At 41.6% G+C, this 15,881-nt stretch overlaps 1 protein-coding gene across 1 annotated transcript in view; it reads left to right on the top strand.

The window, feature by feature from the left end:
- The first annotated feature begins 6,359 nt into the window (after window positions 1–6,359).
- Window positions 6,360–15,881, top strand: part of LOC125360439 (cytochrome P450 7B1) — a 161,596-nt gene continuing 152,074 nt past the window's right edge. Inside the window, exon 1 of the mRNA XM_048358386.1 lies at window positions 6,360–6,452. Within this exon, the coding sequence (XP_048214343.1) occupies window positions 6,367–6,452 (86 nt within the window). The 5' untranslated portion in view covers window positions 6,360–6,366. The remainder of the gene's footprint in view (window positions 6,453–15,881) is intronic.

Genomic DNA, 15,881 nt, shown 5'->3' with positions numbered 1-15,881 from the left:
AACTTGGCACAACACAAGGGCTACACATATTTTTAAATGTCCAACTATGAGGAACTAGTCTCATGGGTGGAGGTGCAGCCCTTTAGCGTGGAGTCACCAAAATAGAGTTAGAGAAGCTAAGAGTAAACTCTTAAGACAGTAAAAATTTACAATCCCTATTGTTTCTAGGAGCTTGGGGGGCTACACTCTTCCTTGGTTTTCACAAAGGAGGAAAAACCCCTACTAATCTAAAAATTATCCTTTCTCTCTCCTATTGATGTTCTATTTTCTAAACAACTTATATACCCCTTATCACCCCAAATATCTTATTGGAAGGGACTCAGGATGGTTTCATCCTCTTGTTCCACCAACACATGGTAAATCTTTACATTTAGCACAAAGGAAGATGTCAAGATAAGACACCTACCACAGAATGTTAGATTTGGATGTGACTCATAAATTTTCTATCAGCCTAACCCAAATGATTTCTCTAGGAAAACAATGCAAAAGAAAACTTAGTAATATTAGTACTGGTGTCTGGTTTCTTATTTCTCAAAAACTAATCAACTTGAACTATACTTTGTTGCTCTGTTAGTTCTGTCTTCATGGAAATTTGTTCAAATTGAAGGTTTAGTAATTTATAAATATTGATGCAAGATCTAGAAATATCTTTTAGAAAAATGCTAAAATCAGCTAGGTAACAACCAGTGGCTCACCTGTAATCCTAGATACACAGGAGGTTGTGAGCTGAGGTTCACAGTTCCAAGCTAGCAGCCTGGGCAGAAAAGTCTTTGAGGCTTTTGTCTCCAATCAACCACCAAAAAGCCGGAAGTGGAGCTGTGGCTCAAATGATAGAGCACTGGCCTTGAGCAAAATGGCCCAGACACACACACACACACACACACACACACACACACACACACACACACACACAGAGCTAAATTGCAATAAGTTTTAACAAATGGGATCTGTAAAGGAATTCTATAGAGTGAGTCAACCCCATACAATAGGAAATGTACAGATTGGTAATATCAGATTGGTAAATTAAAAAAAATAGATATATATTTTTACTTTCTAGCTCCAGAACTTAGTCCAGCTCAGGGAAATGTTGTTCAAATAAACCAAGCTGAAGATATTTAGCTCAGTGGTCAGCACATAATGGCTACTCCCTAAGCCACTCATTTCTAAAAAAAAAAAAATAGTTATTTAATTTTAAATTATTCAGCAAACATTTCTAAAAACTAGTTGTCTAATTTACATCCATTCAGCAAACATTCACTGAAAATCTACTAACTGCAGTATACTGTGCCAAGTACTGTGTGTACCTTGGTGAAAACTGACAGACAGACATGGTGCCCATTGTTTGGGAGGCTATAGGGAATGTGTGAAAAATGTAGAAAATATTCAGCTGAGTTACCAAATGGTCAAGTGACATAACGTTTGAAGAATACTTTATCAATTCTAAAGAAATGATGGCTTATTTTCAGACTTCTAATTTTAACACAATTGGGTTCTGATTCCTGACTCATAGATTCAATGAAAAGCAGCAGGTAGAATACTAATAAACTCATTTTAATATACAAAGTATGTGCTTTAATGGCTATGTGAGCTTCAGAAACTTCCTTTCAGTATTATCTTACCTTTGCATGGAGAGGCATTACTTATTCCAGGCCCTGAGTTTTGCTGATACTAGCAGTGAGAATGTAGATAAGGAAGAGGTTTCCAGATGGTTCAGAACTGATAAAGGAGAAACAACAACAAAGAGACATTGGGAATAGGAAAGAATTTTGATGAACTGAAATATCCACAGGCAGGAAGAGGAAGTTCTGAGAAGTCTCTAGATTGAGAAGGCAGCCAGTAAAGGGGAGGGAAAGGCAAGAGAAGAAAAGATGCAGTGCACTCAGAAATACAAAAAGACACATGTTCATATCTGTCCATTCATATATACTTTGGTTGACCAGTCAGTGGGATTAGGGCATCTTTAAGGAAAGATAGGAGAAGATACCATTTCCCTTCAATTTCCTTGAACTCTACTTACATTCCTGAAAGAGAATATATCTTTGAAAAATATTTTTAATTGTTATCTTTAGTGATGATGATTTTATTTTCAAAATAGTCTTGATAGCCCATTGGCATGGGAGGACTCCCAGTTTCCTCAGGTAAAATGTAAGAGTTGAGTTGGTTTACATTTCAAAGGTAAGATATAAATGGTGTTTGAAGGAGAAAATTCAGAAGAAAAAGTGAAAACCAAGAGACAACTTTACCAGGGAGATAAGAAAACTTCCTATAACTATTTTGCCCAAGAGGACTGTGCTACATAAAAAAGGTCAGGGGTTCATTTGATGATGTCTACAGAAGTTGTCAGAAATAAAATGGAGTTACTATTGTTAAGCATTAAGAGACAGACAGACAGAGATAGATACAAAGAAGGGGGAGGGAGAGGAAGAAGGGGAAGAAGAGAAGGAAAGGGAAGAGAAGGGGCGAAGAGGAGAGAGGAAGAGAGGACAGGAAGGGAGAAGAGAGGAGAGGAGACTGACAAGTCACAGTTAAAATGCAGACATAATACCATTTTGTGTAAAGTTAGCTTTAGGCTATATGTATAAGATGTATAAGGCAAATAAATGTATTGTTTAGGCATGAGTGGAATTCACAAGAAATCTTGTTATGTCTGTAAATATATCAACAGTTAAAAAAATCTGAAATCCCAAACACATCTTGCTCCAAGTATTTCAGATAAAAAAATAATCAGCCTACCAGTAATACTGACATGAGAGATTCATCTTAATGATTACATAAAACAATGTATGTGAAACACGTAGTTCATCTTCTTTCTTTCTGCATCATTTTTTTTCCTCTTCTACTTCACAGGTTTGCTCAGTGGTGGACTTACTTTCTAATCTGTTAGGAGCTAAGAAATCAGTTACAGGAGAAGTAAAAAATTGTTTTCTGAATTAGAATGGAGGATGGTTTGATGTTATATGAAGAGTTGATAGAAACTTTCCAGACTTGAACATTCAATCTTGACTTTAGAGACATCATGATATTGGGAAAAGAATGTGTGGAATTCTACTTTGACATTTCCCACAGTGCTTCCCAGTAAAGGAAGCTTCTGCTGTACCCTTCCCTAGCATTTGCTTCACAGAAACCACAAGATTAAAGCCATATGGGAGTGTATTCCCAGATTCCCACGTTGTCACTTCCCAGTCACGTGTTGACTGATTGCTTTTATTGTACTCCATACGAATCCTTTGAGTCCCTTTAGTCCTCTCCTTTCTAGCTTATTAGAAAAAATACATTCCATTTATTTTTTACAGATCCAACAGACCAAGTACAGTGCTATAGTTTCATTCAGCAAATTTCTTGATTAAGTTGGCGATTTGGAGGTTGAAGCCAGTGTAATATTTTTCACATTTGAGTAGGAGAATTAGAATGTCCATGTTAAAATGTAGGGGGGTTGATGACTTTTAAATAAGCTCTAGGGAATCAAAGAGAAGTCTAGAGTTTCAGCCCTAATATTACTTTAGAAGGAGAACAAAGAAGGGCTGAAATGTGGCTCAGTTATAGAATACCTGCCAAAGATGGAGGGAGGGGGGAACGAAGGGAGGGAGGGAAGAATGGAGAGGGAGAGAAGAGGGTATAAAGAAGCTGACAACTTGTGTTAATTTTTAATTAAAACAACAAAGTATATTTTATCCAAAAAAAGAGTTTTATTTAGCTGGTGAGTAGGCTGCAAATCTAAGATGAGTCAGCCCTGTTGGTTGAATTTCTAGGCGGGGCCTTCTTGGCTCTATCTGATCATGGAGTATGACACGAGCGAAGGAGAGAACGCATGGCAAGACAGAGAGCCAGAGAGGGACCCAGGGTCAGGCTTACTCTTTCCTAACAATTCACTTTTAAAAGAACTAACTAGGGCGCCATTAGAACTAAAGGCTAAAGGCAGTGGCCCCAGGGCCCTGACCAATTCTTCCCCATTAGCTCTACTTCTCAAGGTTATGCCATCCTGGGAAGACTAAGCCTCAAACACATGAATCCACGGGGCCACATCGCGTCCAACACATAGCATCACTTCAAGCATCAGATAGACAAGGGGCACCTGGACTTGGGGGGGGGGGGGGTTCGGTAATGTGGCCTGTCATCCTGACACTCAGGGCTCTTCCTTCCTTTCAAGACTCCAATGCATCTCTCTTCACTCCCTTTGCATTTTGTTTCTGAGTCTCCTTGCCAGTGTGTTTCACAATCAACGTTTTCTGAAAACAAGTCGTGTGATTAGACCACTTATGAGCTAGTATTGAGGACGTTTTTGTATCTGGATATTGCCAAGTCTGCAGTGGGAAACATGTCGAGCTCTTTAAGGTGCTGATTGTTGACTGTAGCCTAAACAGTGTGTCCAACGTACACAAGGCAGTGTTGAAGTAACGTTGGCTGGCTTCTGAACGGAGCTGGTAGGTGGCTAGGATGTTGCAGCTGTCATTCATAGCTGGTTTGCTTTGAAATCTTAAGGAGGAATCCAGCTAGGTTAGCCAGATTTAGATTTGGCAAATGAAAATATAGGATGTTACATTTGAATTTCAAATATACAACAAATCACAGTGGACATACTTCTGTGCCATGATGTTGTGAATGGTGTACTTTGGTGTGAATGGAACCATGCTAGAGAGAGAGTTGGAACGTGGAGTCCAGTGTAAATGATTGCTCATTATAGGTGGAAAACCTAGGACTAACATGAAGAGTTTGCACAGAAACCTAGAGCATGTCTGTGTTTTAGGGGATGGTAACAAGAAAGGTCAAAGTTGAAAGGCAGGGAGACCACGTTAGAAGTCCAGGACTGCGAAAGGGTTGTCTTGCAAGATGGAAAGGACACACGGAACACGTTTTGGTTAAAATGTTATTTATCAAGTAAGGGATCAAGGCAAATCACCATAACCCGAGTTTCATTGTACTTTCTGTGAACTGCTAAGCTTAAAAGTTGGGAGAGATGTAACACAACAGCTCAATAGCTATGTACACATGAACACATAAGATGACGCGAAGCCAAATGAACTGCAAATTACGGAAACAAGTGGCTTATCAATGTTGTTATTTTCAATGCACCATGTGAAATTATGCCTTTTTCTTTTTTTCTTTCTTCCCCATTGTTTTACCCCTGATGTGGTACCCTGGGTATTGTATATAATGTTTATCAGAACGAGGGAAGAGAAGGGGAACATCAAAATGGAGAGACAAAGGGTAAAAGGTGAACCAATGCAACAGCAGTACAATACGCTGTCAACCAACTGTAAGACCTGGGGGAGGGTATTGGGGAGGAGGGAAGGGGGGAGAAAAATGAGGGAGGAGGTAACAAGTGGGATAAGAAATGGACTCCCACCCTCACGCGTGAAACTGTAACCCCGGGCACATCACTTTGACAATACATTAATTCGTTTTCTGTAAGAAGTAGGGAGGGGAAAGTAGGCCTGTGGGAAGCGCCAGGTGGGAGGCGGTGACTCAGGCCCGTTGGGTGCTTGCTTGTTCCCAGGTGAGGGCGGTGGTGCTGGATCTCGTTCCCCCGCCCCCCCGCAGGTGACTCGGGCCCGTTGGGTGCTTGCTTGTTCCCAGGTGAGGGCGGTGGTGCTGGATCTCGTCCCCCCCACCCCCCCTCCGCAGGCGGGTCTGCACTCCCCGGGCTTGGTGTGCATGGTTCTGATCTGAGCACCCCGGCTAGGCTGTGGACACAGAGCTGGGCGCCTTTCCCCGGCCTCGGGGAGTCTGCGCCCCTTGGGTCCTCACCAAGACCGAGGGGGAGCCCGGGTCCGGGCTGGAGGCCGGGTGGCCGCGGGGCCGGGCCGGGCCCGGGGGGCTGCCTGGGTCTGGCTGGGGACGGGGTGCCCCCCTTCCCCACGCCCCTGCGCCCCTGCGCCCCGCGCCCCGGGGATCGTGGGCCGCGGGGACTCCCTCCCCATCCCCACCCAGACCCCTCTCCTCCCTCCCCGCCCCGGGCCCCCGAGCGCTCGCGGGTTCCGGGGAAATCCAAACTCCCCCCCCCCCCCCCCCGCCCCGGCGCCCGCGGGCCTCCTTCCTGCCGGCCGGCCCGGGTGAGTAACCGGCACGGGGCGGTGCGCGCGGGGCGGCCCGGGCGCTGGGAGCCCGGGGGCTGCGGGGCGGAGGAGGCCGCGCGGGGCGGTGCGCGCGGGGCGAGGTGGGGGGGCAGGGGGTGGGGACTCGGCGAACTTTGTCACTCGGCCCCGGGCACCCGCGGGGACATTGCCGGGGGCGCTGGGAGCTGCGCAGGCTTCGCCCTTCCCCGAGGAGAGGAGAGGAGGAGGGGGGGGGGGGATCGCCGCGGAACCGCCGCCCGCCCGCCCGCTCCCCGCGCGCCCCTCCGCCCCGCACCCCGCGCCCGCCCGCCCGATGGAGCTGCTCGGCGGCGTCCCGGGCCTGCTCCTGGCCGCGGCCCTGCTGCTCCTCGCCCTGTCCTGGCGCACCCGGCGCACCAGGTAAGCCTGCCTGCGCCCCGGGCCACGCATGCGCCGGGGGCCCGGACCCCCCCCCCCCACCCCGGGCCGCCCCGATGCCGAGCCACCCCGGCCCGCGCCAGCCAGCCAGCCGGGCTTGCAGCTCAGCCACCACCGCATCCAGGCCCCGGGCGACCCCCCACCCCCCCGGGATGGCGAGGGGGGCGGCTCGTGGCATCACCGAGGCCCCTTCCCCACGCTCGCGGGTGGGGGGGCCCTGTTGGAATGGGGGCTCCACACTATGCACGCAAGGCGCAGGTGGCGTCTGCTTGTGTGGGTGCATCTGTCACATGGCGGCTGCCTGCCTGGGTCCGGGCTGCGTCCACGTCCCAGAATTCAGGGAGCCCCTCCGGAGGGGAATTCAGGTCAAAGAAATACATACGTACATATATATATATATATATATATATATATATATATATATATATATATATATATTTAACATAGTGAATTTCCTCCATTTTAAGTATGTTAATAGAGCAAACCCACTATGTCAAATATACATATACAAATATACATATATATATATATTCAGATGCAGGGTATAAAAATAAACAACCAACTCTTGTGCCTCAGTTGACTTGGCTGACTTCATAGAAATGGAATAATAGAACTGTTACTTGGCGGGAATTTTGTGATAAATAAAGGGGGTCATCCTGTCCGCGTATGCCTGTTGGCCCCTTGTTTTTACTCAGCAAAAGAAGTCAACAAAACTCAGAAGTGAAATTCTTTGTCTCATTTGAAACTTGGAAGCGGAGTTCAAATAAAAGCATTCTCTTTAAGTGTTTTTCTTTCTTTCTGTTTTTTTTTTAGTTATCACTTTAAGACAGTAAACAGATAAGGTTTTGGTAGATAGTAGTTATTACTTTAAGTAGTTATTACTTTAAGTGTATGTTTATACTTTATATGTATCAATACATATGTACGTGTGATATAGATTGTTCCTCACTGATCTGGGAGACAGTGGAACTGTTGCGCACACAAACATCTACAAAAACTTTCTTGAATGCCCACTGATGAGTAGGATGATTACTTAGATAAAGTTATCGCTTTTCCTCCCGCGTGAGTTTTCTAGAATGTGCAGCAAGTTCTCGCAGGTTGTCTTCTCCAGGAGTTTTGTAATTTTGTCTGAGGCCCCAAGATGAGTAAGGAACTAGGGTTGTATGATTGCTTATGGGTTCTCCCTTCTCCACTGTCAGTGTCAGTTGGAGCTATTCCATTCCTAATGGAAAGACTTAGAAACAATTATGTTAAGCGAAGTGAGCCAGGCCCAGAGAGACAACAGATGCCTGTTCCACCATATATGTGGAAGTTAGATTTAGCTTACAAATTTATTATTAAATATGTTGGATGATATGCAAGTGTATGCAGATGTATTAATTGAAATATAGTAGATCCAAGGGACAACTCAGTGTACTTGCTTTTTCTTTCTTTTCATCTCTTTCTCTCCCTCACTCCTCCCATCCTTCCATATCATCTCTTTCCATCGTTCTTTCTTTCTTTCTTCTTCCTTCCTTCCTTCCTTCCTTCCTTCCTTCCTTCCTTCCTTCCTTCCTTCTCTTTCTTTCTTTCTTTCTTTCTTTCTTTCTTTCTTTCTTTCTTCTTCTTTCTTTCTTTCTTCGCATCTTCCCTCCCTCCTCCTTCTCTCCCTCCCTCTCTCCCCTCCCCCCTCTTTCTTTCTCTCCCCTCCCTTCTTTCTTTGTTTCTTCCTTCATTCCCTCCTTCCCTCCTCTACCTTTCTTTCTTTTGGCCCTCCCTCCCTCCCTCCCTCCCTCCCCTCCCTCCCTTCCTCCCTCCCTTCCTCCCTTCCCTCCTTCCTTCCTTCCCTCCCTCCCTTCCTCCTTCCTTGCTGGGAAGTGAGGTCTTGGGCATGTCAGGAAAGCTTGTAGTCCAGATGCCATGTTGTGAATGCTTGTATCCTCATGCTACCCCATTGATTCATATGCTGAAATCGTATCCTCAAAAGTGATGATGTTGGAAGTTTGTCATGTTAAGGACTCAGTATGTAGATTGTCATCTGTCAACCAAAAAACAACCTTCACTGAACTCTGAATCTACTGATGCCTTACTCTGGACATTTTTTTCTGACCTTCATAACTGAGAGATATTTTTTTTTCTGTCTTATAAGACACCTTGTTTGTGCTATTTTGTTATAGTATCTCATGTATATAAATAAGGTGAGATTCAAATTCTAAACTCTTATCCCCCAGCAACAGCTGAAGTTTGTTCAGTCTTCTGGCATATTCCTTTCCTTGGACTCTTGGAAGTCTTTCCTGCAGATGTACACCTCAGAGTTGGCCAAGATTTTGATGGTTGTTTATGTGCGGATTTGGGAGATGTTTTTTCCTTATTTAGATCTTTCTCCTGGATTTCCAATCACTTCAGAAATGTTACTTCTGCCATCTCACATAGTATTCTGGGTTTTTGTTTGGGGTTTTTACGTCTACAGGGAACCTCATTTGACATAGATTTGTTCCTTAAGAACCCTGTATTATATACTTTCCCCCTATTTTTGTTAAATATAAACTACACAAAGACACACACAGACACACACACACACACACACACACACACGCATACTTTACTGAGCCATGCCACAGCCCTTTTATTTTTAAGCTACTTTTCAGATAAGGTCTCGTGCTTTTTACCTGGATCTGGCTTTGGCTTGTAACCCTCCTGAGCCTCTTTCTTAACTAGGATAATGCTGCATTATGCCTGGCTTGATCAAATGGGATTTACTAACTTGTTGCCCAGGCTCACCTTGAAATAGGATCTTGCTGATCTCTACTCCCCAAGTAGCTGGATTGTAGTCTCGAGTCACTATGCTTGGCTTAAATGTTGACTGGCTTTTCTTCTTGGTCCCTCTGTCCCTACCTGGCTGCATTATCAGTCACTTTCTTAAGACATACCCTATGTCCCAGCCATACCACTCCTAGGCATCTGTCCTGAACAACAGGTCTCAGGATATCAAAAAGACATCTGTACATCCATGTTTATCTCTGCACAATTCACAATAGCCAAAAGATGGAAACAACCCAGATGCCCCTCCACAGACGAATGGATCCAAAAAATGTGGTACCTATACACAATGGAATACTACATAGCGATTAGGAATGATAAAATATTGGTATTCGCAGGGAAATGGTCAGAACTTGAACAAATAATGTTGAGTGAGACAAGCCTAGAACACAGGGAACAAAGGGGCATGATCTCCTTGATATATGACTGTTAAGTGGGGGGGGGGGGGGCGGAGACAGGTCTGAGAAACAAAAAACTTCTTGTCAAATGGTATTTCCACAGGTTTGGGTCAGCGACCTTACATTATGTATCTAAAACCAAATAACTACTAAACATGAAAAGGTCTAGAATAGACTTCTCAGTGAATCACAATAGCTCAACAGCTATGTACCTATGATCATATAAGACAAGGATAAGCAAACTCTACTGACCTTTTATTTAAAGTTCTAGGTGAATTTCCTTTGGCATATATCATGTGGCTACTGTATATGATTTTGGTACAATGGGTATTGTATGTATGCCTACCTGATCTTGGGAAGGGAAAGAAAAACGAGGGTGTAAGATATCACAAGAGGGGCTGGGAATATGGCCTAATGGCAAGAGTGCTCTCCTCATACACATGAAGTCCTGGGTTCAATTCCTCAGCACCACATATATCGAAAATGTACAGAAGTAACACTGTGGCTCAAGTGGCAGAGTGCTAGCCTTGAGCAAAAAGAAGCCAAGGACAGTGCTCAGGCCCTGAGTTCAAGGCCCAGGACTGGCCAAAAAAAAAAAAAAAAAAAAGATCTTGAAGATATCACAAGAAATGTACTCACTGCCCTATTATGTAACTGTACCCCTTTTGCACAACACCTTGTCAACAAAATTTAATCAAAAATTAAAAAAAGAATCTAACAATGGCCAATAGAATTCAACCACAACTTTAATTATGTGTTTGCAACAAAAATTCAGATAGCATTATGCTTAATGAAACCAAAGGTATTATTTTAAACTACTAATAAATGACTATTTAGAAAAGCAAAAATAAAAAAAAGAGTTCCTCTTGAGCCATTGTAAATCCTTTCCACCAGGAAATGTCTTTAAGGTGCTACGGTTTATCTATTTACAAGGGATCTTTTATTTCTCCTCAAGTTAGCTGTAATTAGCCCTTCCTCCATTCTTTCTGTTTAATTTGCACCTGCCAACGATGGCTTCATTGGTAAATTAGTGAAAAAAATCATAAAACAAAATTAAAAGGGTGGTAAAACCTAAGTTTGTATTTCTTTGTAATAACATTTAGCAGAGAGGGCTGGGAATGTGGCTTAGCGGTAGAGTGCTTGCCTACCATGCACAAAGCCCTGGGTTCGATTCCTCAGCACCACATACACAGGACGATACTTTGCCTAGCACTAAACTTTTGAATGATTACTTGAGCCTCATATCTCTGAGCAAATTCTTGTTGGGCAGCAGGAGTTTTTCAATTATAATGGCGGGCCAAGTCCAAGATGCTGAAATCCCGTAGGCAATCAGGCTCTGAAAGGTTCGAAGGCAGTTGCCATGCACATCTGATGTTCTTGCTACTGCCCAGAGACCTGTTTCTTCTGGAGAAAAGAAGGTGCACGGCTTTCCTCTCCCCTCTCGCCCCTCTGCTACACACATCCTCATACCTCCCAACTGAGTCAGTGGTAAGACACAATATTAACAAGCTGTTTACAGCAGTTTGAGTCCAAGTAAAATCCAGTGACCTCTTTCGGAGTTGTAGGTTATATAGATAATTGTTGATATTACTGGTCCACACACACCATTATTTCTCTTTTTGATTATAGTCATCTTTCTCTAGCAATAGGGGACTTATCCCAGATTCCCTTGAAGAGCTGCTAGGCTCAAGTCTCTTATATAAAATGATAATACTTTAAATCATCTCTAGTTTACTTATTATACCTCATGCAATCAATGTAAATACTTACTATATTGTATTGTTCAGGGAACACTGACGAGGAAAAAAATGTATAGTAGTTCAGCACGGATGCAGTTTTTTTTCTGAATGTTTCAAATCTGCAGGTTTGATCCCCAGATATATAACCAAAGGCTATGAATGCCTAACAGCACTTAAATACTCCCACACAAGATCCTTGGTGCTCTAGAACCATTGCACTGTTACCACCACCCAGGAACAAGGACAGCTAGGCTGCTGTCCTTAGTGGACGGGTTTGTTTCTTCTTTTCTCATAATGAGATATAGGAAAAGGAGGTTAACATGATCTTTGTGTTTTTGATAAGTGAAGTGTTAGAGAATTCTTCAGGTACTCCAGTGGCTCTTGGTTAAATTGCTTATCAGTTAACACACTTTGCTAAAATTCCTCTTGTTCAAGCCAGGGTTTGAATTGGTGCTATTACCATTTCATCCTGATATTAGGCCTTATTTACTGCTCTATTTTGTTACCTTAAAAAGAAAAAGAAGTTGTAAGAGAGAATGTTTCTGTTATGACAGCTATAAAAGGCTTAGGCTAACCCAACAAAAATCCTGAGAATGATTTTCTCATATGGATGGTACACAAAAAAATAGATAATATAGTAAGGACTTCTGAGATTTACCAATATGTGGTTATAGAATTTAGCTATCCTCAGTTTTGGTCCAAGGGGTATTGATGAATATTTCATGATTAATTAATTGGTTCCCTTCCATGACCAAGAAAATTAGTTCAATCACCGGAATATTTTTGGTCAGGGAAATCATCTTCCTTCTTCACATAACAGAAACATTCTCTTTTGTTTTTGGTGTTGGGTATTTATTGTATTTATTGACAGCTTTGCATATGGATTGGGGATGAAGATGTCTTTGATCAAAGTATACAGACAGCCCACAGAAACTGGAAAAGATTCTCCCCAACACTGATAGAAAGTGTCATGGTCGTACATACCCTTGCAGTACTGAAGTTCCAGTTAGTTAGGTGGGTCTTTTAGTTAGACTTGAGGTTAGTCTTTTAGATTAGTCTCCTGGCCGATGGAGCTGATCATAAATATGTGCTAAGCCACTGAAGAGAATTTGCTATAGTATTCATGACGATCTAACGCAGTGGTTTTATCTCCCACGCTTTTTTTTTTTTCCCCCCAGTCCTGGGTCTTGGACTCAGGGCCTGAGCAGTGTCCCTGGCTTCTTTTTGCTCAAGGCTAGCACTCTACCTCTTGAGTCACAGTGCCACTTCTGGCTTTTTCTGTGTATGTGGTGCTGAGGAATCGAACCCAGGGCCTGATGTATACAAGGCAAGCACTCTTGCCTCTAGGCCATGTTCCCAGCCCCATCTTGCATGCTTTTTGGACTTAGAATCTTCTGATTTGTAGGTGGATGTGTTATCCATTGTGCCAGTAGCCTGTGCCTCTCGTGCTTGTGCATTTCATCTGCACTGCCTCTTCAAAGAAGGCTCAAAAGATGACCGCAATGTAACCTGTGGCGGACAGTTCTGATTGCTCATGAGGAACAAGAATACGACGTGAACATTTATAACACCACAGTCTTCCTCGCAGTATTAACCCATACTAGTTCGGGAACTCTAGGTCCCTGGATTGTTGTCATAAACTATTCATTTACGTCTCAATCAATTCATAATTGAGTTTTGTCATGTACAAATAGCTCATGAACCTTTAGAATAGTTTTGGAAATAGGACATAAGCTCTAGATGGGATACAGGTGTCTTCCCCCTCCTCCATCCCCCTAGGGGTCTTCTTTTAGCAGAGATTTGTGGCCTACCTACTTAATAGCTGCCTATATGCTGGTGGAGAAAGACGGGATGACTTTGAACATGTAAAGGGAACTAAGGGAAGGGGACCACACTTCAGTGGTTTCCCCAAAATGAGAGAGCCGAGCAAGCCACCAGCTCTGGAGGAGAGATTAACAACTTTTTGTGGGAGAATGTTTTTGTGCTTCAACCAAAGTAAAATGATGCCAGGTTACTGTTGTGTGAAAGGCAAAGGACTAAATTATAGAAAGCTATTTTGCTGAATAAGAGAAGGTGACATCAATTATATTAAGCATTTTTATAGCTGAAGTGTTCATTTTTATGACATTGGCTTTTTTTAAACACAGGAGTATTTGGAATGGGATTATTTTTGTCTATGGAAGAGTATAAAGGATTAATTAATTCTATAATTGCTTAATATAAAAATTAATAGAATTTTTAACAAAAAGTGAAACCATAATAGGATTTAAATTCATTGTCACTTCTTATATCTTCATCCAAAATAGTTAATATTAATGGAAAAGAAACTTTATTTGATTCAGTTCCTAGTACAATAAGAAGATCCCCTCATGCATATTTGTAAGAAGAAAGAAACAGGAATGAATGCATGAATTAATGAAACTTTTGGTGCAGTAATTATTATTTTAGGGTTATTATTATCTTAGGGTTTCAGATAAAGAAATATATGGTTGCTTACAGTGTCATACATTTTTAAATTTCTGCTTTCATTAGAAAGTATGAATAAATTTCTTAGGAAAGTGTTTACCTATTATGAATATTTATAGATTAAGAAAATATTGATGCAGTAATTTTATTCTTCAGTATAACCTAACTGAAAAAAGATAGTAAATACAGTGCTAGTGGCCCCTAAAATTCTTGATACTTAAGATTTAGATATATAGATATATAGATATATATATCTCATTAAAGTGTAGATGCTAGACTGGAATAATTGTGAATAAGATTCACTCCTTTATTTAACAAATCCAGAACTTTGTGTGCAAGGGCTGAGGTGTTTTTAAATTTGTATTCATGAAGAATCAATCATAGTTGGTCCTTAGTACACTTAAAACAATAATGGCAGGATTGGTTCTTAGAAGCCATGAAAGAGACCAGGTTTGTGTTTGGGAAAATGAAAGTTGCCTTGTAAAGCAGTGCTTTGTGTTAGTGGTTAGGTTCCTCAAAGCTATGAACACACAAACCATTTTATCCTAAGAAAAGAAGGGGAGTAGTGTTTGGTTATATCCAATAAGGACTTCATGTTGTGATATTGTATTTTGGTAATGCCATCCTTTTGGGTCAGAATATGAAGGGATCCATTACTTTATATGACAAAGCGATATTGTTGACTCTTTTCTCTCTTGTTTATTGCGAGAACTATTTCTGATTTTTGTGGGTGTCAACTGCCCTTTGAAACATGGCCTATGTTCTTTCCAGGAACATGAGACGTGTTTTATATTAATCATTACATCAATGTTATTGGATCCTCCCTCACAAAAATATTTCTCATTTAATAATGTTCCAAGCATCATATAGCTAGAATATTCCTGAAGTTAGGGTTCAGTCTCAAAGTACTTGTCTTCAAGCCCAGCATCTTAACACTGTTTTTCCTTTTTCCTTACTCTTCCTTAACTCCTATTACAACAATGTACTGAGACATGGACTTGGCTAAAAAAAAAATTGAAAATATTCACAATTAGTACAACTTTTAAGCCTTTCTGCTAGAAACTTAACCATGAATATAATTTAACTTAAAAACTTAACTATGTATGCAACATCCATGCATGTAACATTTTAAAATAAAGGCATTAAATTCCAAGAGAAACAGTAGGCAAAATCTGCTACCTCCCTCTTGTACCAGGTTGTGATGGAACATTTGAGGGATGACAGGGGATGTCAGCTGTGTGAGTGTCAGGTCTCCAGTTGCTATTGTATGGAGTGTCGGTAGTGAATTTTTAATCTGTTTTTGGATTTTGAAACACCTTTTCTTTAGGCAAAGCATCCCAGCTCTATATTGCATATGGGATACATAACATCACCCTTATTTTTCTTTGCAGTCATCTGTGAAACTTTCTCTCTATATGCAGTACATGTGCATGCAAGTGGATGTGTACATGTATATGCATATACATGCATACACATGTATAAATATATATGTATATACATTCCAAACTAGTTCTACCCTTTTTTCTTATTGTACCATATGGTGTAGAGCATCATGCCAACAGATTAAAAATATCCCTGGCACATATGAAATCACCAGCCAGCCGAAGAAGGAGAATGACTTTTGACCAAAGCATTTGAGACTCTGGTATATTGGTTGCTAATAATATTATGTGGCTTTAATACCAATAATTCTAAAAATAGCAGATAGTTGAAACTAATAATGTCTACTACTTCTTAAGAAAGAGAATCTAAATGCAGTCTTTAAAATTTTAATATTTTATAGAAATTGATTAAACTCAATGCTTTCTTATCCTGTATCACAGTTGTCCATAGCCATTCATGCACCTTAATTTTTAGAATTACTACACAGTTTGACTCCTTATGTTTACAAGGTAGATGAAGTCTTTGGGTTATAGAAAACATGGCCACTAAAGTTTTCTCATGTATTTCTTGGATGAGATATCTCAACCTATAAGGAAAGAATACATAGAAAATGGACATATAGAAAA

Source organism: Perognathus longimembris, chromosome 12, assembly GCF_023159225.1.
Source record: "Perognathus longimembris pacificus isolate PPM17 chromosome 12, ASM2315922v1, whole genome shotgun sequence".
NCBI classification, from domain to species: domain Eukaryota; kingdom Metazoa; phylum Chordata; class Mammalia; order Rodentia; family Heteromyidae; genus Perognathus; species Perognathus longimembris.
This window is presented reverse-complemented; position numbering and strand designations above follow the sequence as displayed.